Source organism: Culex pipiens, chromosome 1, assembly GCF_016801865.2.
Source record: "Culex pipiens pallens isolate TS chromosome 1, TS_CPP_V2, whole genome shotgun sequence".
NCBI classification, from domain to species: Eukaryota; Metazoa; Arthropoda; class Insecta; order Diptera; family Culicidae; genus Culex; species Culex pipiens.
This window is the reverse complement of record NC_068937.1, coordinates 39,191,852-39,216,864: the sequence shown is the minus strand read 5'-3', so window position 1 is coordinate 39,216,864 and position 25,013 is coordinate 39,191,852. Positions and strand designations below refer to the sequence as shown.

Sequence of the window (25,013 nt, the reverse complement as noted above, 5' to 3'; positions counted from 1 at the left end):
AGAGCAGCGCCAGTAGAATAGCCCTCAGATTTGTTGCTTCGAATTAAATTTGAAACTCTCAACAACTGATGAGTAGTTGAATGCCCAAGGCGAAATCCAAACTGCTCATCAGCGAAAATTGAATTTTCATTAATGTGCGTCATCATTCTATTAAGAATTATTCTTTCGAATAATTTACTAATAGATGAAAGCAAACTAATGGGCCGATAGCTTGAGGCTTCAGCAGGATTTTTATCCGGTTTCAAAATCGGAATTACTTTGGCATTTTTCCAACTACTGGGAAAATATGCCAAATCAAAACATTTGTTGAAAATTTTGACCAAGCAACTTAAAGTTGCTTCTGGTAATTTTTTAATTAAAATGTAAAAAATGCCATCCTCACCAGGGGCTTTCATATTTTTAAATTTTTTGATAATAGATTTTATTTCATTCAGATCCGTATTAAAAACTTCATCCGATGAAAATTCTTGTTCAACAATATTCTGAAATTCTATTGAAATTTGATTTTCAATAGGACTCAAAACATTCAAGTTGAAATTATGAGCACTCTCAAACTGCTGAGCAAGTTTTTGAGCTTTTTCCCCATTAGTTAATAGAATATTATCACCATCTTTTAAAGAAGGGATGGGTTTTTGAGGTTTCTTAAGAACCTTTGAAAGTTTCCAAAAAGGTTTGGAATATGGTTTAATTTGTTCGACATCTCTTGCGAACTTTTCATTTCGCAGGAGAGTGAATCTGTGGTCAATAACCTTTTGCAAATCTTTTTGAATTCGCTTCAGTGCAGGATCACGAGAACGTTGATACTGTCTTCGGCGAACATTTTTCAGACGAATCAGAAGCTGAAGATCGTCATCAATAATGGGAGAATCAAATTTGACTTGGACTTTTGGAATAGCAATATTCCTAGCATCCAAAATTGCATTAGTTAAAGATTCCAAGGCTGAATCAATATCAGCTTTGGTTTCTAAAACAAAATCATGATTTAAATTATTCTCAATATGATGCTGATACCTGTCCCAATTAGCTTTGTGGTAATTAAACACAGAACTATTGGGTCTGGTAACTGCTTCATGAGAAAGTGAAAAAGTTACTGGAAGATGATCAGAATCAAAATCAGCATGAGTCACTAAAGGACCACAATACTGACTTTGATTTGTCAACACCAAATCAATTGTTGATGGATTTCTAACAGAAGAAAAGCAAGTTGGCCCATTCGGGTATAAAACCGAATAAAGACCAGAAGTGCAATCTCTGAACAGAATTTTACCATTGGAATTTACTTTTGAATTATTCCAAGATTGGTGTTTGGCATTAAAATCACCGATGATCAAAAATCGAGATCTATGCCGAGTAAGTTTATTCAAATCCCCTTTGAAATAATTTTTATTTTCCCCAGTGCATTGGAATGGCAAATATGCAGCTGCAATCATAATTTTCCCAAAAGAAGTTTCAAGTTCAATGCCCAAACTTTCAATAACTTTTAACTTAAAGTCATGTAACGTGCTATAAGTCATACTACGGTGGATAACTATTGCAACTCCACCGCCATTTCGATTCATTCGGTTATTAGTTATAACTTTATAATCTGGATCACTTTTCAAATAAGTGCCAGTTTTTAAAAATGTTTCGGTTATAACAGCAACATGCACGTTATGAACTCGTAAAAAGTTGAAAAATTCATTTTCTTTCGCTTTTAAAGAGCGAGCATTAAAATTCATAATATTGATGGAATTACTTAGATCCATGATTAAACTTCAGGGTAAGAACAACATCATTCGCAAATTTTAATCCAATCTGGATTGCTTCCATCATGGATGTAGCATTACTCATTGTTTGAATCAAACCAAACAGTGAGTTTTGCAAAAAAGTCATTTTTTCAAACGTAACATCGCCGAGATCAGAAGATCCCAAAGCGTTGCCAGCAGAAAAATTTTCAAATGAAATTTGAGGTACCTGCCCAATTTGAAAATTGGTAGAGGATTTAAAATTCGTGGATGAACCCGAACCCGAAACGACGTTAGCATAAGAAATGCCATTGTTGTTACCTAACTTTTCCACGGTAGGGGTATTTCTAGCATTGTTCGAGTGAGACAGCACGAACGTTTGATTTAAAGATGCAGGTACAACCTGACTTTGAGAAAATTTCGGTTTGGATTTCGGCTGATGCTTAGCACGAGAATCCAAAACCTTTTTTCTGATGGGGCAATCCCAGAAATTTGATTTGTGATTTCCACCACAATTTGCACATTTAAATTGGGTGACTTCTTTCACGGGACAATTGTCCTTGTCGTGAGAAGAATCCCCGCAAACCATGCATTTTGGAACCATGGCGCAATGATCAGTACCGTGACCGAATGCCTGGCAACGCCGGCACTGGGTCAGATTCTGGCCATTACCGCCATGTTTCTTAAAATGCTCCCACTTTACCCGTACATGGAACAAAAACTGAACTTTGTCCAAAAGTTTCAAATTGTTGATTTCATTTCTGTTGAAATGAATCAGATAAAATTGTGAAGTCAAACCAAAGCGAGAAATATTCCCGTTTGATTTTTTCTTCATTGGTATTACTTGGGATGGGGCAAAGCCAAGCAACACCTTAAGTTCGTTTTTGATCTCATCCACCGACAAGTCGTTGGAGAGACCTTTCAAGACCGCCTTGAATGGCCGAGCATTCTTGGTCTCATACGTGTAGAAATTGTGTTTGTGGTTTTTCAAATAACCAACAAAAGTTTGGTGATCTTGTAAAGATTCCGTCAACAAGCGACATTCTCCTCTTCGACCAAGCTGGAACGAAACTTTCAAATTGCAAGTTTCCTTGCAATTCTTCAGTTGCGTTCGAAAGCTGGCCAAATCGGAGACGGAAGTCACTACAATTGGCGGAGCCTTTACTCGTTTCTCGACGGCAGAAGGCTCAGTACGAGGAGAAGGTTCCTTGTCATCAGTTTCGGATAAAACACCGAAACTGTTTGTCAATGGAATTGGAGGATTGACCTCACATTCAGAATCAGAATCAGACCTCAGAAGAGGCTGTTTTCTTTTTCTGTTTCCGTTAGCCGGTTTAGCGTTCAAACGCTTCACCGACGTAACGACCAAATCTTCAGAAGATTTGCGTTTACCTTTGTTTTGACGCATTTTGCAAGCAAAGTTCTCTTAAAAAGATGGCTTCGTTTGTAAAATACAACAAAATTTCAGGCGGGGTTAGTCTTGAAAAGACTGTTTAGAATTTTGGAAAATAACTCAGGTAGTCTTTAAAAAGACTGTGAATTGTGTTTTGAAATAACTCTGAGCTTAGGTAGTAAAAAAAAAATACCGCAGCTCTAGTGTCCGTTCACCACGAAGGTTCGCAAGACACTGAAATCTAAGTTCTCAAAAACATATACAACCCAAGTAACATTTTTTCCAGGAGTTCTACAAGAGCTCTTCAAGATAGCTACAGCATAGCAGTTTGGACCGCGGTAGGATGAAATTCTCTTCAAAACTTCTTCAGGAGTTTGGAAGAGTACTTGAAGAGAGTTTTATCCTACCGCGGTCCAAACTGCTATGCTGTAGCTATCTTGAAGAGCTCTTGTAGAACTCCTGGAAAAAAATGTTACTTGGGAATGCATGATTCTCGCTGAATGTTGTGCCATTTTTGTGATAGTTAAGATTCTTCCAAAAATTTGCGAAAATTCAAATTAGATCATATAAAAAATCTTTCTAAAGTTGCACGTCCTTATCCGTTTCTGTGGTCTCAAAAATCAAATTTGCAAAAATTATTAAAGTGCAAAAATAAACGCTGTTAAATGAATTCTCAATACAAAAATTACAAAATATATATCAAGCGTAAATTTGTTGAACATGCTTTGGCTCAATAAACTAATAAATTTGCTGAATTTCTTCAAAAAACCTATGTTTTAGGCAATTTTGGAAAGGAAATTTGAAGAGATGATTTTTTTTAACCGTAAACCGGTTTCTTCACTACCCTGATAGGTGCTATCGAAGGAATACATGGGTTTGGTTTTTGTGACACCATGCTCGAAAAGCAATTTTGTGAGCGAATCCGTAAAATCTATGTTTACGACATAGATCATAAATCATAAACAACGTAGTTGATTTTGAAAACATTTAAATCGAAATCCAGACATTTGTAATCGTTTTGCCTTCCTCACCTCACTGAGGCAAGGCTATAAAATCACTCAAAAAATGAACTTTTTAAATACACCTCCTAGATATACCTTCACGTATACCTATCGACTCAGAATCAAATTCTGAACAAATGCCTGTGGGGATGTGTGTAGACATGATTTTTTTTTCCACACGATTATCTCAGAACTGGCTGAACCGATTTTGGCCGGATAAGCCTTATTCTGTTCGTTTTGGGGTCCCCTAAGACCCTATTAAATTTTATTCTGTTTAGTGAAGTAGTTTTAAAGTTATGCCATGAAAAAGTTTTTTTGTAGATACAAAAAAGGGTGATTTTTGCATAACCTCAAAAGGCCGGGTCTTTTTGTTTACGTGCAAGAGTCGCGCATCATTCGTATCGCCGGTTGCCACATTGCTTAACACTGGAATGCCCAACGCATGTCCAACTTACACGGACGCCCAAGCCTCTCAAAAAAGGTGGAACGGTAACTTCAACTCGCTGGTTCTCGGGCATTACTCAACCAATCGGGACGATTCTTGTTTCCAGTGATTTGTAAGAATGTCCAGATGATCCTAAAATTTTTGCCTCCGCGGAATTTTTGGCGAGTGCCTACTCTGAAGTGTTGCTCAAGGACGAGCCAGCATTATATGTGTTAGTGCGAACGGCAGGTCACTACATGTTTAATCAGGGGAGCAGTTCTCTAGGTTTTCGGTCATTCGATTTTTTTTGTATTTTTTAATCCGACTGAAACTTTTTTGGTGGCTTCGGTATGCCCAAAGAAGCCATTTTGCATCATTAGTTTGTCCATATAATTTTCCATACAAATTTGGCAGCTGTCCATACAAAAATGATATGTGAAAATTCAAAAATCTGTATCTTTTGAAGGAATTTTTTGATCGATTTGGTGTCTTCGGCAAAGTTGTAGGTATGGATATGGACTACACTGGAAAAAATGATACACGGTAAAAAAAATTTGGTGATTTTTTTATTTAACTTTTTATCACTAAAACTTGATTTGCAAAAAACACTATTTTTATTTTTTTTTATTTTTTGATATGTTTTAGAGGACATAAAATGCCAACTTTTCAGAAATTTTCAGGTTGTGCAAAAAATCTTTGAAAGAGTTATGAATTTTTTAATCAATACTGATTTTTTCAAAAAATCGAAAAATGGTCGCAAAAATTTTTCAACTTCATTTTTCGATGTAAAATCAAATTTGCAATCGAAAAGTACTTTAGTAAAATTTTGATAAAGTGCACCGTTTTCAAGTTACATCCATTTTTAGGTGACTTTTTGGAAAATAGTCGCAGTTTTAAATTTTCAATTCAAGACTAACATTTTACAAGGGCGTAATATTGAAAGTTTGGCCCTTTTGAAATGTTAGTCCTGATTTGAAATTTTTGAAAATATTTTTTTCGAAAAGATCGGAAAATTTCACAAATGTTTCATATATTATCATTGAAAATCGGACCATTAGTTGCTGAGATATCGAAATTAGAAAATTGTGGGTTGTTTGGGTGAGACTTAGAAAACATCAATTTTCCTGTTTTTAAACCTTTGCATTGCAATATCTTAGCAACTAAAGGTCGTATCAACAAAGTCCGAAGAAGCAAAATATAGAGAATTTCCTCAGCTTTTCAAAAATATTTTTTCCAAAAGTGTGCAAACATGTGCACTAATTTAAAAAAATGAAAAACTGCGACTATTTTCAAAAAAGTCACCTAAAAATGGATTTAACTTGAAAATGGTGCACTTTATCAAAATTTTACTAAAGTACTTTTCGATTGCAAATTTGATTTTACATCGAAAAATGAAGTTGAAAAATTTTTGCGACCAATATTTCGATTTTTTGAAAAAATCAGTATTGATTAAAAAATTCATAACTCGCTCAAAGATTTTTTGCACAACCTGAAAATTTCTGAAAAGTTGGCATTTTATGTTCTCTAAAACAAATCAAAAAATAAAAAAAATTAAAAATAGTGTTTTTTTGCAAATCAAGTTTAAGTGATAAAAAGTTAAATAAAAAAATCACCAAATTTTTTTACCGTGTATCATTTTTTCCAGTGTAGTCCATATCCATACCTACAACTTTGTCGAAGACACCAAATCGATCAAAAAATTACTTCAAAAGATACAGATTTTTGAATTTTCACATATCATTTTTGTATGGACAGCTGCCAAATTTGTATGGAAAATTATATGGACAAACTAATGATGCAAAATGGCTTCTTTGGGCATACCGAAGCCACCAAAAAAGTTTCAGTCGGATTAAAAAATACAAAAATTAAAATTGAAGAAAAAAGACAGATTTCGTAGAGAATTGCTCAGGGGCAAAATTGATATACGAGCATGCTGCTAAATCTGGTGTTAATGTTAATTTTTTTTTGTAGCAAATCCACTATGACAGATTCTGATATACATATATTTTTCCTGTGGGTGCATCAAGACCGATTCCATCATGCCACTAGTTTGTCAACAAACTGTTTGTTGTGGTTCCCCACTCTCTCACACAGACACAGCAACCATCATAACTTTGCTCGTTCTCAATTACCTAAAACTAACCCCAAGAACAAGCACCAAGCAATTCAAACCAGGGGATCCGACATGATATCCTGCTGCTCGGATGCAGAGAATGATGTGGGTTTTGCATGGTGGTTGAGCATAAAACCTCAACCCCAAAAGTAAAAAAAAACTCCCAAAAAACCGCAGGACATAACAGTTTTGAACTTGTTCTACCTCGAAAGACACCTTCCGGCAACGTTTGAAATTTTGGAGAACATGCAAAAATGGGGTTTCCAATGAAAACAAATTAGAATCGATGGCGGAGGCACTTGAGTTTCGAACAGGAAAAAAAAAAATCCAAAAGAAAAAGGCCGCAGGTTTCCGGGTGAAAGTCACGCTTCGGCAATTCAGCACCCACCACCAACGCGAGGAGGAGGACATCAAGGACGATTATGTCTTAAGGGGGCGACTTCTTAACAGCTTTGGTTTACTTTTTTCTCTTTTTTATTTGCAAGGACTTTTCTTTTTCCCTCAACAACAACCTATCTCAACCCTCAACGGGACGAGAGATAGAGTGGATTTCAGATTTTAACGACGATAAGAACCATCATCGCGCGGTGGAGGGGGAAATTTTATGCTGATAACCAAACCAAGCCCCCCACTTCTCCAAGTGGGAGGTGAATTGATTTGTGCAAGAGTGGAAAACTTGAAGTACTATGGAAGAACCGCAAAGCAATCTCAAGTGATTCGATTAGATCGATAAATGGAAAGTGTGCTGCTGCTGAGCACATGTGTTTTGGTTTTAGCTGGGTGTCTTCTTTTGAAGAAGGGGGAGCTGCTTAGCTGAGATTTGAGAAACTCAATGAAGATGAACGATACGTGGAACTTGCTTTGATTTCCTAACAGAGGAATTGCTATTAAATTACTGATTTTCTTACATATTTGCAACATCTTTGAAAATTATTTTCCACTTTACTCTAAATCTAAACTGGCGTCATCAATCGGATTCAGTGGCGGCAATTTCAATCACTCTCACTCGTGTCTCAAGCTTCATAAAATAAACCATAAATCATCGTCTAATCGCATTCATCACCGCGTGTTTTCTTTTTCCAATGGCCTCTCGAAAAGTGTTTTCCCTCCTGGGTGCTGCACCCCATAAAATCAGCTGGAAAAACTCGCCTCCAAACCGTCTCGAAATTTGAAGCAGGAGAGTAAAAAAAAAACCAGGAGAAGAAAACTCCCGCTGGAAAGTGTGAATCTTTCAAACTTTCATCACGAGCAGGGCGTTATAAATTTTCCCGACAACCCGCTTTTGGCGTGAAAACGACCATGAAGGTCGGGCGAGGTCTAGAGAGAGAGAGAGAGAGAGCAGAAAAAAACCCACAGCATCCTTCCATCTCTTTGTGGGGGTGATGACGGCGGGAAAATTTAATAGCATCACTCCCATCCTCCCCACCATTTTTCTAGCACGCTAACGTCCTGACAGTTTGATGACGGGACGATGTCTAAGGTGAAATAAGGGTTGGAAAAAAGTTTTGGTTGAACATTTTCTTGGTAAAAGATTGTTATTATTGTACCAATATTGTACGATCGGTTCCTTACTGGACTCGGTCGCTGGAAATGACCATCATCTCAACGATCGTCAAAATAGGCGGCGGGTCATATGCGTCATGTCACAGCTTTGTTGACAAACAAACGGAGCACGTGGTTGTTTAATTTAAATACTATTTTTCCAACTGAATAAAAAAATTACAAGAATGTTCTAACAATTGTCCCTGACGTTAAAGGATTGATCAAAGTTAAAAATTTCCAGTCATAATTTTTCAGATCAGATCATTTCACAAAGCCCCAAAATTCGATTTCAATTCTGAGATATACAATAAAAACCGAAAAAACACGCGTTCTTCATATTAAAGAAGTTCCAATCTTGACACAGCCTAAAAATTAACGTAAGTGCGACAATTGGCCAAAGGGATTTCAGGTCAGAATGCGTTTGCCACGGGTACGAGCTCGACTACCGTAAACATTTGTAATTATAACTCGGGACTTTAGCAACCAAATTCAACCAAACTTCGGGACAATGCACAGAATGGTCAGCCAAACAGAAGGTGTTTGTTATTGTTTACATTGCGTGCTCTCGGTTTTGTTTATTCAAGGTCAGGCGTTTTTCTCGGAACGTCAAAATGCGACGCATGACAAGTTAGCACGACAGCGTCAAATTCAGGGTTATGAGGAAGAGAAATCTAATTTATCACAAAATTTTAACTTTAAGAAGTTGTGTTTCAGCAACCAGCATCAATGTAAAAAAAAGTAGGAAAATTGTTCAGCATTCAAAAATATTTTGAGCGGGGTGCTTTTCTTGCAAAAAAAACAGAACGCTTTTCGTTAGTTGTTAGTTGAAGAGATGTAGCCAAGGAAAGGATAAAACTTGATAAATTCGAGGTTTTCATCCAATCAGACCTAAATATTTTTAGGAGACAATAGCTTGAAAACCCTGCATCAGGTATGCAATGTAAAAAAAAACGATACATTTGTAAAATTTTGCGATCTTTTCAAAAAAGGTAGAAAAACCTTTCACTAAGGAACTTTTCAAGCAAAAGCTAAATTTAAAAAAAAAATGAAGGATCGGACAATTACAACAAATGTACTGGTTAAAAAATTAAGAAGCTAAAAAAAATGTTTCAAAGCACCCAAGTGATACAGTGGTAGAAATAACAGTTCTCCCAAAAGGAATACATTGTAGAAAAATGCAAAAACTGCTCGAATGGAAGTGGTTCACAGTACTTAACCGTTTTTTTGTTAAAAATGCACCCTTTTGGAGTTATTGGCATTTCATAACTTTTCTAAATTTATTTATTTTTCAATGCCTTCCCTGAAAAATATTTAGAAAGCTGAGATAAAATCTTACAAAATACAAAACTTTCTGAGGCAAAGAAAAAATAAACGTTAGTCAAATTGTAAAGATCATATTTCAATACCAATGATTTCAAAATTTTCAAATCATTCATTACATTTGAAAAAGTGTACAAATTGAGCATTTTCCTTACTTCAAGTTTTAGACCAAATTTTTTTTAAAGAATTATTCATATCAAAAAATTCATATAACTAATAAAAAAACGCGAGTTGAAAAATTATTTTTTGTGAAAAAAAAAAATCAAAATCGGCCTAAATTGATACCTGGAGTTTTTTTTGAAAAGGTCCAATAAACCAAATTTCCAGTTTTTGACTTTTGAGTGTTTCTGAAACCACCTTGAGCTTTTTTTGAAAAAAAAAACTCCAGATATCAAAACAGTCGTCCTACTTATTCGGAACACCCACAAACTTGGAACATTTTTGTGGTATTTTGTCAGTAGGAGAGCAATCCTCTCAGATTTCGGTCATTTGATTTTTTTTGTATTTTTTAATCTGGCTGAAACTTTTTTGGTGCCTTCGGTATACCCAAAGAAGCCATTTTGCATCATTAGTGTGGCCATATAATTTTCCATACAAATTTGGCAGCTGCCCATACAAAAGTGATTTATGAAAATTCAAAAATCTGTATCTTTTGAAGGACTTTTTTGATCAATTTGGTGTCTTCGGCAAAGTTGTAGGTATAGATAAGGACTACATGGAAAAAAATGATACACGGTAAAAAATGGTGATTTATAATTTCACTTTTTTCACTTAAACTTGATCTGCAAAAAAAAACACTTTTTTATTTATTTTTTTATATTATGATATGTTTTGGTGGACATTAAATGCCAACTTTTCAGAAATTTCCAAAATGTGCAAAAAATCTTTGACCGAGTTATGATTTTTTGAATCAATACTGATTTTTTCAAAAAATCGAATAATTTTCAACTTCATTTTTCGATGTAAACTCGAATTTGCGTTCAAAAAATACTTAAGTGAAAATTTGATTCAGTGCACCGTTTTCAAGTTATAGCCATTTTTTATTATTTTTTATCGCAATTATTAATTTTTTAAATTAGTGGTCATTGTTGCCCACTTTTAAAAAAAATATTTTTAAGAAGCTGAGAAAATTCTTTACACTTTGCTTTTTAAACATTGTTTATATGACCTTGAGTTGCTGAGATATTGCCAAGAAAATATTTAAAAACAGGAATATTGGGTCCTAAAATTAAGCTAAAATTTGTGATATTATTAACTATAAAGCTAATTTTGCTGAGTACAATGACCTTTTGAACGATCGCAAAGAATTTAAAATGGATTTTCAATTCAATTTTTAAAAATTTTCTTCACGGTCCTTCTTGACAGAAAAGGCCCTACACAGTAAAAAAAAAATCATGGTAAAATTTCATCTAAAAAGGAGTACATCTTTTATGTCAGAAAAAAGCTTTAATTTTACCTCTAATAATATGTAAATTTACATCTGGCAGACGCTAGGAAAAAATATATGTAATCCCAAAAAAATATCAAGCCGACAAAAGTTATATCTAGCTTACTAAGTCCGCGCCCCAACCCGCACGGCCATGGGACCATCCACAAACCACGTGGACACTTTTTTTGGTAATCTCAACCCCCCCCCCCCTCGTGGACAATTGTCCATACAAAAAAAATCTTTTTTGTATGGAGCGTGGACAATCGCCATACCCCCCCCCCCCTAAAGTGTCCACGTGGTTTATGGATGGTCCCCATCTCACCGCTGTGCAAACTGGACTATCAAAGCCAATCTACCTCTACGTATCCCGTATATCGTATATGTACCCTATATACAGTAAATACAGTATACAATGCACGGAACGCATAGAGATACATTGGCTTTGAGCGGCGAGATGGCCGTGCGGGTTGGGGCGCGGACTTAGTAAGCTAGGTATAACTTTTGCCGGTTTGATATTTTTTGGGATTACATATATTTTTTCCTAGCGTCTGCCAGATGTAAATTTACATATTATTAGAGGTAAAATTAAAGCTTTTTTCTGACATAAAAGATGTGCTCCTTTTAACGTGAAGACTTCCATCATTGCCATGATTATCCGTTCAATGATATAAATTTTGTGTCGCTATCAATATTTTGATTAAATTCCTTCTACAAGTTGTTCAGAACTGTGCCCTACACACGCTGATTCCTCTTGGTAACGATTATCCCATTCCTTGCCAAGTTATGGAAATCGTCATTAATCAATGATTACCAACTAGGACGTCAATGATTGTACCACAAAATTAAATAACTTTTGAAACACATTTGATTTAGACCAAAAATTCTTTCAGTGGCTTCTAGAAGGCAACAACCGGCACATGCTGATTCATTTTGGTGCAGGGATTCGCTAAATTAAATTTAATACAGCGCATTTTAGAGTGATGATCAATTTTCTTCAAAAACGATCAACGGCTTCACCTTAAGATGAAATTTTACCATGATTTTTTTTACTGTTTTCTTGACAGCTCGCTCCATGGGGATATCATAGTTGATCCATAGAAAAAATGTTGTCTTGTTCTTTTTTTGCATTAAGGTGAAAAAAAGTGATTAGAAATGGTTTTTAATTAACATAGGGCTTTAGTACCCAATTGATGTTTTCTAAGTCTCACCGAAACAACTCATAATTTAAAATATGAAACATTCGTAAATTTTTCCGATCTTCACGAAACTTTTTTGTAATTTAGACTAACATTTCAAAAGGACGTAATATTGAATGTTTGGTATTTTTTAAACGTTAAAAACCGATTTCATAGAGAACTGCTCTAGGAGGCAAAACTCAAATTTTAACAACACTGCCTCCAAATTACAGTTATTTTTTGTAATGTCCCAGACGCATTGTTCTACCATTTCAATAACCTCCTAAAACAAGGAAAGCATAAAAAAAATGAACAAAAATTTGGGCTAATAACCGTTTGTGGATTTTCTACGAAATCATTCAGAAATCAGATCAGAAAATTCCTTCTCTATATAATGATTATCGAATAATTATCGTACAATATTTGTATGGATAGCTGCTTAAAATGTATGGAAACTTTTATGGGCAAACCAATGGTTGGTTACTTCTTTCGTTTGACACTATTTAGTTTTCACCCCGTTGGTTTGACAATGTCAGAAAAAAGTGACCAATTGTCACTTTTTTACACCGAACTCACCCTTACTTTCAAACCAAACGTTTGGTAGCAAGTGTGAGCTCCGAGTAAAGAGAGTGTCAAACTAGGTGTCATCATTAAAAATGAAAATAAAACCTTAATACTTTTTTCTCGGCAAAGGTTAATCCATATCAATTCATTTTAAATTTTGTCCAAAATCAACTTTCGCCAACTTCACCAACGACCATTCGAGGTGTCGATTGCCATGGACCCAACACGGAGCATTTCTGCGCGCTGATGGAGGAAGCTGAACCAAAGTCTAAGTTCCACAGGACAAAGGTGAAAACTTTGTCCCTCCCGCTTGGTAGAACTGGAAAACTTTTTAAATTGATTTCCTCGCCAATGCGGTGGCGGAACCTTTGGTGGTGGGTTTGTGAACTGGAAGGTGTGACCTTTGGAATTTGGACGTTTCTGGTACAGAGGATTGTTTCCTGTAATTCATTGAGGAAAATGTTTTCTTCAAACCGTCCTGAAATTGTAAATGTTTGAAAATCCTGCAAGAGTGAAGCAAATCACAATTTTACACCCCGAAACTTCAACGTTCGCTGGAGTGCGATTTTCAACCGAAGCCATCATCTTTGTCACGGCCCGGTGAAAATATCAGCTCCTTAAATCCGTACCGAAAATTGCACATTCAGAATGCAAAACTTCCACGGTGAAAGTTTCCTGCTGCACCTGATACAACTACCAAGATTGTAATCAGTGTGAAACATATCTGGCAAGTTTCCAATTGGTGGTTGCACGAGAAGTTTTGTGTGTTGAATTGTATTAGATTCCAGTTCAAAGATCGCTTTGAGAAAGTAATCCTCCAAAGTTACTCTTAATATTTCAACCCTGATTGTGTATAGTTTAATGCTTGTGTCTGTGATAACAATTGTCTCTTTTTAGGTCCAAAATGCATCCACAAACGTTGTCACCTTGTCAATCTTGGTCAGTTCAGTGTTTGTGTTTATTGTCAATCAAGCTAATTTTTCACACCGACAATCAAAAGTCTCCCTCAATCAGAGCCCAATCCCCCCGTCAAATGACTTTCATATCATCCGGGCTCAATCTCCACCGGCGGACACACGTGCGTGCCCGAGTGTACACCGCACGTGTCATCATGAACGCGACCGGAAATCCTCCGACCTGTCACCGGCCTTGACGTTGAAACTTCCGCCCGACGCTGACAGGTAGCAATGCGTTGACGCGACGCTAACTTGTCCCTTTTCGACCAAAAATTACGCCCTTTCCAAAACATAGCTTAGAATTTGCCTGAAATGTCAGCGTTCATGAAAACAAAGTGAAATGTCAATAGTGGCAAGAAATCACGCCTGCTACGGCCGGAGATTAATTCGATTATTAGCTCCCCCTTACTTTATGAGCCGCAATCGGGACTGCAGCTGCTGATTGGGGGCGAAAATGAACCCGCCGGGAGTTGTTTAAAATAAGGATGTGTGTGAACTGTGCTGCTCGTTAAATTGATAATGGGGTGCGAAATGTAGCATAAAATTAATAATTAATGCCAATTAATTGATCCATTGAGGACCCGGAAAAGAGGTAATTCTTTGACCTGTAAAATGTTTTGCATTGAAAAAGGAATAATTGTTTCAATATCCATTTGTACGCTTGAATAACGGTCATTGTGATGCCGTCATGAGTAGTTTGCTGTCACATTTGAATCTTTGTTTAAATATTCACGGGAATTGCGTTCAAGTATATGACAGGTCTCTTCAAGCAGTCAAGCAAGCATAAGCATAATGCATTTACTTTGCGTATCAAATTCATAAAATCGGTGAAGGATTTGAACACGCAGAAAAATATGGCATGTTATAATCAACGAAACGTTTTGACGATTTGAAAATCAATATTTTTGTTTGATCAACGCTTAACGTCCAAGTGACTTTCCCCAAAAAAAAAAAAAAAAAATACTTGTATGGAATTGAGCAAATCTAGATTTGTTACAGCGGTTTGTTTGGCGATTGTGATTTTTTTTGTATGGACAATTCAACAAGCAAAATATTGAATATAACGCCCTTTTGAAATGTTATTCTTGATTTGTTTAGAAATGAAAATATTGTTTTCGAAAAGATCGGAAAATTGCACAAATGTTTCATGTTTTATCATTGAAAATAAGACCATTAGTAGCTGAGATATCGATATTAGTAAATGGTGGGTTGCTTGGGTGAGACTTAGAAAACATCAATTTTCCTGCTTTTTAAACCTTTGCATGGCAATATCTCAGCAACTAAAGGTCGTATCAACAAAATTCAAAGAAGCAAAACATAGAGAAATTTCTCAGTTTTTTTAAAATATTTTTTTAAAGAGAGGACAAACATGAGCACTAATCTTCAAAAATTAACCTCTGAGCAAAAAATGAGATACAGCCATTTTAAAATGTTATTTCCGACTTTTTCTAAGAAAATCTATAAAATCAATACAATTTCAGCATTTTAAAGATTATGCATTTTAAGATAATGATTGATTTTGCTTTATATGACTGTCAAGTATTTCTAGGCCAAGTTTCAAAAGGTTTGCTGATGTCGGTTTTGAGATACTGCCGTATTAAGATGCTATTTCCGACTTTTAACGCCGATTAAATATATTTTCTTAGAAAAAGTAGGAAATAACATATTAAAATAACTGTATCTCGACAACTACATCAGCATACCTTCTGAAACTTTGCCCAGAGATATTTGACAGTCATATGAAGCAAAATTCATCATTATCTTGAAATGCAAATTCTTTGAAATGCTGAAATTGTATTGATTTTATAGATTTTCTTGGAAAAAGTTGGAAATAACATTTTAAAATGGCTGTATCTCGAGAATTACATCAGCAAACCTTCTGAAACTTTACCCAGAGATGCTTGACTGTCATATGAAGCAAAAATCATCATTATCTCGAAATGCATAGTCTTTAAAGTGCTCAAATTGTATTGATTTTACAGATTTTCTTAGAAAAAGTTAGAAATAACATTTTAAAATGGCTGTATCTCGAAAACTAAATCAGCAAACGGCTTCATCCATAAAGTACGTCACGCTAAAATCAGCCAAAATTTACCCCCCCCCTCCCCCCTTTTTCACGCTTTCCCTATACTTATAACACGCAATGTCACACTTTCTCAGACCCCCCCTCCCCCCTAGAGCGTGACATACTTTATGGATGACGCCAACCTTCTGAAACTTTGCCCAGAGTTACTTGACGGTCATATGAAGCAAAATTCGTCATTATCTCGAAATTCATATTCTTTGAAATGCCGAAACCGTATCGATTGTTATGGTTTTCTTATTGAAAATCGGATGTAACATCTTAAAAGGGCTGTATCTCGAAAACTACATCAGCGAATGTTTTCATTTTTTGCTCAGAGGTGCGTTATGGTGTAAGGAATCGATAGACACCAAAATCTCGGATTGCATTTTTTCATAATAACGGTATTTTGAGCACCGTGTCAGCACACGAATGAGGGTCGTCCCCCGAATCTCCAACCACCGGCAATATGTTTTAATTGGTGGGCTGCACAATCCCAGCGCAAAACAATCACTAAACTGTCAACAAATCAATGAAATAACTGATTAAAATTATTCCGTCCATCTCGGGGAGCATGGATACATTTACGATACATTTGACACTTCTACAAACTGTGACAGTTTGTGTGTGCGCTTTTCACATATTACAGTCTTTCTTGCATATTACGGGCTTGTTGTTTGGCTACGCAACAAATGGAGCCTAACATTTTAAAAGGGCACATAACTTTTGTAAACAAAACTGTATCCCTTTCACTCAAATGACAGTTTACATAAGGTGTGAAAGGTACACACTCTTGGTTAAAAAAGTTATGTGCCCTAATGAAATGCCAAGCACGAAAAGTTTAAGTATGTTTGAAACTCTTAAATGAATGATATAAATGATGTCCTTGCTAATTATGCAACGTAATGCAAGTGAAATCAATAATTCTTATGTTGATTGGTGGCTTAAAACATCAGAATGATTTCGCATGTTTGTCGACCGAATTTGTGCGGCTCTACTGTACGAGTTGGGGCTGAACCGAACGTCAAAAAAGTTTGCCACGTGCTTCGAGATTTCAACCAATCTGAAGGTAGGTTGAAAATAAGCAAAAAGAAGGTCGTATCCTAGTAGTAATAGACCCAAAATAGGGACAAAAAATGGACTAACCGGGAACGTGACCGGAAGATGATCTGTGTAACTCAAAAGTGGTAAAAGTGCAAAATTAGTTGAAATTTATTGGTCTCCCAATTTTTGACAAGCGATCATACTAAATTTTTGGCTCAGAGACATTTAATTTTGTCTAGGAAGGGGTCGGGGTGGGTCATATCATCAAAGATGGCACCACTAATCCCCTTGATGTTGCAACTTGAAGCATTCAAATCGGTTGAAAACTGGCTGAAATACATCGATTTTACTAAACACAAAACGTTTCGGGTCTTTACGCGTAAAAGAAATGTTCATGTTTTAAAAAAATGGAAAAACTCACAAAAATATAACAGAAATAAAATAATTTTGTAAGAATGTTGAAACTCTTAAGACTAAATTGCTCATTGGAACATTGAAAAAGTTTGAACAAATTTTATTGCAACAGGAATAAACTAAAAAAAAATAATTTAGATTCTTCAAAAATATGCATGATATATGGGTACTTGGGCAGAATTTCGTCCTTTCGACCTTTTGTTCATTCGACCTTTTGTCCGCTTTCGATTTTTTATCCTTTCGACCTTATGTCTTACGACATTTTGTCTTGCATCCTTCACTTACCGCTCACGAAGAGATATCGAAATCAAAAGATATTCAGTTTATTTTTTCTGCTTCACGAAAATTGGTATAATAAGGCAATGTACCCATTTTAAGTCTTATAAGTGGTCGTGTTCAAATCTGGAGTTTTTTTTTAAAAGGACCAATAAACCAAATTTCCAGTTTTTGCTTTTTGGGTGTTTTTAAAACCGCCTTGAGTCAGGGGTATTGAAAAACACCCAAAAAGCAAAAACTGAAAATTTGGTTTATTGGTCCTTTTAAAAAAAAACTCCAGAAATGATGCTGGATAATCTGGAGTATTTCTTAAAATTTACTAAAACCAAGTACACCAACGAGGAGTGCAACATTGTTTGTGAACATTTCTGTTTATTTTCACTTTTACCAAAAGTTATTCTATTCCTTTTACAAGCTTTTAAAATCAATATTTCCCAAATGTATTCTAGTCAGTTGAGAATGCATTGGGCCACGCCCATTTTTCTATTTTCAGCTTAGTTTTTTTTATTCCAGCGCTCTTTTGGGTCTGCTTAATGCTGCCAAAATTGACAAAATTTTAAGCGAACACTCACGAAAAGCAGCATTTATAGAGAAAATTTCCTGGCATCACTGGCTCACTCCAACAGGCGCTGCTGGTGGTGTTGGTGACCACCCTTTATTTTTTATGTGCCTTCGCTTCTCGCTCGGTTTTCTTCAGCCTTCGATTGGAATGGGTCGTCAAAAGTCAAGTGTCAAAAGACTCGGCGCATTCGTTTTTCCGAAAGCACTTGCTAATTATTTACATGTTTCGGGATTATTTTTCAAGTGAGTGGATAATTAATGTTCAAAAGACCGTGTTGCCGGTAGTTGGAAGCAATTCCATATCTTAAGCGCTTAGAAACCGTTAGCGCAAGTGAAAAGATATTGATGGCGACTTTTGTTAAGCAGTTAAGCTCTCATTTTGCGTGTGGATGTGTGTGCCAACAAAATGATGAGAAATGGTCTCGCAAAATAGAAACTATGATCAAAGGTGCATTAAATTTGGCCTTGGCCAGTAAGTGGCATACATTTGAGTGCTTACTCGAGGCGGTGCAGTTGCTGATAAGTTTATAGCCTAAATAGTATTTTTGGAGCTTTAATCGAGCATCAATTTCTCCATATGACGAAGATAAGTGTTTGATTAGAAAGTCTATATTTATTTAACCGAATTGATATTAACGACAGTTTTCATATTTTGGATCGAAAACCATACATTTTGATAGTGGCCAATTTAGTCAAAATGTAAATCTTTATGCTCAGTATCAAAAAGGAAGTATCCTGGTTATTCCGAGATGTGATCACTTCTCTCGAAAAGACAATTTTTAAGCCCGGCATCCAAATCCATGAAGTCCGATACCCATATTGCTCTAATTCGTATAGTTCCGTGAATCATCATCCACTCACCTTATCGAACGCCATCGGCCGCGACAGCCGCTCGATCCCGGTCTGGACATTTCCACCACCACCACCACCACCGCCGAGCTGATTGTTGGCCGAGGGGCTCGTCGTCAGCAGCGACTGGTGACTTCCGGCCGAGTGCGACGCCGACAGGGACGTGCTCAGCTGGAGCCGGTTGTGGTGCGGCTGCTGCGACGTCGCCGCCGCCGCCGGAATCTGCTGCACCGAAGCTGCGGCCATCGTTGACGTTACGGTCGTAGGAGGCGGCGACCGGGGGTTGCTGAACTGTTGTAGACTGTGCTGCTGCGGCAGGAATCGTTCCCCATCACCACGTGCCTGAACTGCTGTTGACGGAGACTGTTGTTGTTGTTGTTGTGAGAGGACACCAGGCGGTTCCATGGCCGCCGGAGGGCAGACGGTTTATTTGAAAGTGTTGTTGCTGTTGTTGTTGTTGTTGTTGTTGTGCTGCCAGTAGTAGTGATGTTGTTGATTTACGGTTGTTGTTGTTTTGTAGTGTTCTCGGGAGAGACACTATGTTGTTGATGTAGGCTGTTGTTGCAGACACATTTGAGAGAGAGCGTGGGGATCTAGCCGAACTCCATCGTGTTTGCATTAGAAGGGAAATCTGGGAAGGTTGAGAATACAGTTTGATTAAAAAATAAACAGTTTGACTGCTGGTAACGATGCCCTGTCAGAATTTCCAACCTCCAAATTGGTTTCTCAACCAATCTCACCTGGTAGCATTAAAGATAGAGTAGACCGGGTGTCGCCCTGCTGCCCTTGCTGTGGCCACCACCACCTCCGCTGACAGGTCGTAGTCGTCGTCCCGGTGGGTCTCGTTGACACGGTGACACGTGTACCGATCCGCCGGCCGGAAGCTGTCAAGGTGGCCGGTTGATGCCACCTCGTTGACCGCTGCCGCTGCTGCTGCCCCGCCGGAAGTGGTTTCCGTCGTCGGGCTAGAAGAAGTGGTTGTAGTTGTGCTGCTGCCTCGCTGGTAGTTGTAACTGGTGATGCTCCGGACACGTTCCTCTTCTTCGATTGCTCGAAGAATTCAGCACGAGACGGAAGCTGGGGGGGCTGCGACCGGGAGGACAGACAAAGATCTGCGGTTAACGGTTCGAGCCCCTGGCCCATCTCGATGTCACCCCCACATCTATCTGTCGGAAGAGAGGGGGAAAGAAAGAGAGAGCAGAATAAAAGCATTTTAATGTCTTGGAAGCTTCAGGTTTAATAGTTTGTGATTAAAGGCCCTCTTGAGACGATGATATTTTCGTCAAAAGCCTCACCATCAATCAAAAATATTGCAAACTACAGTAAAACCCCGATGAAACGGCACTGTTTAATCTATGAACTGTCACAATTTAAACTTACAAACATGTCAAATTACCGTGGTATTACTGTACTGCGTCTGGTGGTAAGGAAAAGGCACGATGAAGAGCAATTTTCCAACGAATTTCGAAAAGCAAAGACTCGAGAAAAGCAGTCAGGCAGTAAATATCACCGCGGCATCACAAGGATCCACCAGGAACTAGAGGGGAGGGGAATGAAGCTCGTGCACGTGTTCCGCAACTTGGTGATTTGTGTTTGACTGGTAAAAAGGGGGGTTGGGGAACTGCGGAATTTTGTGGGCGAATATTTGGGATTGATCACTTGAGTGTCTGAAATTCAGAAATTTATCAATTTATTGATTTATCAATTTATCAATTTATCAATTTATCAATTTATCAATTTATCAATTTATCAATTTATCAATTTATCAATTTATCAATTTATCAATTTATCAATTTATCAATTTATCAATTTATTTATCAATTTATCAATTTATCAATTTATCAATTTATCAATTTATCAATTTATCAATTTATCAATTTATCAATTTATCAATTTATCAATTTATCAATTTATCAATTTATCAATTTATCAATTTATCAATTTATCAATTTATCAATTTATCAATTTATCAATTTATCAATTTATCAATTTATCAATTTATCAATTTATCAATTTATCAATTTATCAATTTATCAATTTATTAATTTATCAATTTATCAATTTATCAATTTATCAATTTGTCAATTTATCAATTTATCAATTTATCAATTTATCAATTTATCAATTTATCAATTTATCAATTTATCAATTTATCAATTTATCAATTTATCAATTTATCAATTTATCAATTTATCAATTTATCTATTTATCAATTTATCAATTTATCAATTTATCAATTTATCAATTTATCAATTTATCAATTTTTCAATTTTTCAATTTTTCAATTTTTCAATTTTTCAATTTATCAATTTTTCAATTTTTCAATTTTTCAATTTATCAATTTATTAATTTATCAATTTATCAATTTATCAATTTATCAATTTATCAATTTATCAATTTATCAATTCATCAATTTATCAATTTATCAATTTATCAATTTATCAATTTATCATTTTATCAATTTATCAATTTATCAATTTATCAATTTATCAATTTATCAATTTATCAATTTATCAATTTATCAATTTATCAATTTAGCAATTTATCAATTTAGCAATTTAGCAATTTATCAATTTATCAATTTATCAATTTATCAATTTATCAATTTATCAATTTATCAATTTATCAATTTATCAATTTATCAATTTATCAATTTATCAATTTATCAATTTATCAATTTATCAATTTATCAATTTATCAATTTATCAATTTATCAATTTATCAATTTATCAATTTATCAATTTATCAATTTATCAATTTATCAATTTATCAATTTATCAATTTATCAATTTATCAATTTATCAATTTATCAATTTATCAATTTATCAATTTATCAATTTATCAATTTATCAATTTATCAATTTATCAATTTATCAATTTATCAATTTATCAATTTATCAATTTATCAATTTATCAATTTATCAATTTATCAATTTATCAATTTATCAATTTATCAATTTATCAATTTATCAATTTATCAATTTATCAATTTATCAATTTATCAATTTATCAATTTATCAATTTATCAATTTATCAATTTATCAATTTATCAATTTATCAATTTATCAATTTATCAATTTATCAATTTATCAATTTATCAATTTATCAATTTATCAATTTATCAATTTATCAATTTATCAATTTATCAATTTATCAATTTATCAATTTATCAATTTATCAATTTATCAATTTATCAATTTATCAATTTATCAATTTATTAATTTATCAATTTATCAGTTTATCAATTTATCAATTTATCAATTTATCAATTTATCAATTTATCAATTTATCAATTTATCAATTTATCAATTTATCAATTTATCAATTTATCAATTTATCAATTTATCAATTTATTTGTTGTCTCTTTACTTGAAAATAAGAAATAAATAAAAAAATGCCCCTCGTTAAAAAATCCCAAAATTATTTGATATCAATCAACTTGAAGTACTTTGTGATGATTTTTTTTTCACAAAAAGTCTAAAAGTCAATTCGATTCTTTCACTTATTTTTATTTTTTATGTTTTTTTTTAATGTGATAGCACTTATGCAAACTTTTAACCACAAATTTACTATAACGAGATAATACTTTAAAAATAGGAAAAAACTTCTGGAATATAAAAAAACATATCATGCAACAAATCGTAAAGACATCCAAAGCTTTCATTTTAGATAAAGGGGAAATTGGTCGGAACAATCGGTCAAAAATTTCGATGCCCGTTTCAAAAATTTATTCTCATGCAAAATTTGCTGAACTTTTCGAAATAATACTTTTAGTGCTGTGAACGATAACTAATTTTAAAAATCTTTCTAAAAACGATTTAATTCAATCATATCATGTTGAATTCTTAAAAGTTTTACTATGAATACATTTTTTTGAAAATCAAGTAAGTTTCAAAGCAAAATATGTATTCAAAATTGTTCACAAATTAGCGTATTTTTTCGAAAATACTAAAATTCTCATAATTTGCTATCAAAAATCACATTATTCGCTCTACAGCATTGCCTTGGCGTTCTCGATTGCGAGATTCCTACTCGAAACTAGGTGTTCGAAGGCTTGATTGTTGAGGCAATTGCAAACCTCTTTTTACACCTTAGCTTCCATCCACCCCGGGATTCGAACTGACGACCTTTGGATTGTGAGTCCAACTGCCTACCAGCGACTCCACCGAGGCAGGACCCAGGGAGACGACTCCTACACCTGGACTGAGCTAACGACCTAACACCTCTAGGTTAGACCATGGCCAACATTTACTTCCCCATCCGACGGAAGGCGTGTTCAGACAAATCTCGTCTCAAAATTTGCCACCGGGACCTTCTGGGATCAAACCCAGGCCGACTGGGTGAGAGGCAACCACGCTTACCCCTACACCACTCAAATTTCTCAAAATTTGCAATATGGGTATCAAACCAAGCGAAATTTTGTGTGCTTATGCGGTTTTTTTAAGGTACTAAAATTCTCACAAAATACCATATTTTTAGAAAAATCTAAAATTTTCATGATTTGCAATATCCAAACGAAGCGAATTTGTGTATGCTTTTTCACTTTATTTGTTTTGTCAAACACTAAAATTTTCACAAAATATCGTAATTTTTCGAAAATACTTAAATTTTCAAAATAAGGGTATCAAATGAAGCAAAATTTTGTTTGCTTTTTCACTTTATTACAGCTTTTTTGTGGTTTTTTTATTCTAAAATTTTCACAAAAAAAAAACGATTTTTTCGATAATACTCAAATTGTTAAAATATGCAATTAGGTATCAAACGAAGCGAAATTATGTTTGCATCTTCACATTAATTTAGTATTTTTAAATACTGAAATTTTCACATATTACCGTATTTAATCGAAGAAACTAAAGTTTTTAAATTGCAATATGGTTATCAAACGACACATTATTTTGTATGAAGCATACTAAATTTGAATGTATGTATTAAGTATGCAAAATTCCGCTTCGTTTGATACCCATAGTGCATATTTTGAAAATTTTAGAATTTTAGAAAAATGGGGTAATTTGTGAATTTTTTTGTATTCTCAAAAAAAAAAAACTCCATAAATTGAAAAGCAAACAAAATTTCAATTCGTTTGATATCCATATTGCAAATTTTGTAAATTTGAGTATTTCCGAAAAATACGGCACTTTGTGAAAATTTCAGTATTTAAAAAAAACTTTAAAAAAGTGGAAAAAACATACAACATTTCGCTTCGCTTGATACTCATATAGCATCTTCTGAAAATTTGAGAATTTTCAAAAAAAAATGGTAATTTGTAAAAATATTAGTATTTAAAAAAAAACTAATAAATTAAAAAAGGCATATGAAATCTTAATTCGTATTGCAAATTAAGAAAATTTGAGTATTTGGTAACGGTATTTTGTGATTCTTTATGTATTTTCCAAAAAAAAACTCTAATAAAGTGAAAAACATACAAAATTTAGTTTTTTTTTTTTGATAATAATATATTTTCGAAAAAATACGGTATTTAGTGAACAATTTTTACTAAATATTTATACTTTGAAACTTACAACTATTTCAAAAAATATATATTCTTAGGAAAAGATAATTGATAATTTGATAATCTAACATAAAATGGTTGAATCAATTGATTTTTGAAAGATTTTAAAAATGATTTATCGCCGATAGAATTATCGAAATAACGATAACCGTTATCGTCAGACAATAATATTATCGACGATAATTTTGTCGAATAACAACCTTGATGGTTAGTGAATTCACCATTCAAACAAAAACAACATTGATACAAGTGTTGATTCTGTTATTTTTCGTATAAAAAGTAGGTCGTTTTGTCATTTGAGAGCGGCAGAAAATGTAAGTAGTTTCACGAAGGAATTTCTCCGCAATCATTGGACTGACTTTCATTGTCCTTAAAGCAAGGTTATAAGATTTTTTCTATCTTTTTCTAAATTAAATTAAGAGTTGGTCAAGCTGGGCCATGACATCTACAAAAAGTTAGTATGTAAACAAAATAAAAACAGTGCACAGTTAAAAAATGTCTGAGAAAAAAAATCAAATTTGGTTTGGGATCTTTGAATGAATCCAAGAATTTATATCACTTTCTATTATTTTTTTTTGGCATCGCTGCCAAATGAATTTGACCAAAAATAAGAATCTCAATAAACGGTTCGATTATTTACATATAGACTTGTATGGA

At 34.6% G+C, this 25,013-nt stretch overlaps 1 protein-coding gene across 1 annotated transcript in view; it reads right to left on the bottom strand.

Moving 5' to 3' along the window:
- Positions 1-25,013, bottom strand: part of LOC120418633 (uncharacterized) — a 187,981-nt gene that overhangs the window by 35,036 nt on the left and 127,932 nt on the right. Inside the window, exons 3-4 of the mRNA XM_052709796.1 lie at positions 19,588-20,013; positions 18,860-19,478 (exon numbers count right to left, since the gene is read on the bottom strand). Of these exons, the coding sequence (XP_052565756.1) occupies positions 18,860-19,252 (393 nt within the window). The 5' untranslated portion in view covers positions 19,253-19,478; positions 19,588-20,013. The remainder of the gene's footprint in view (positions 1-18,859; positions 19,479-19,587; positions 20,014-25,013) is intronic.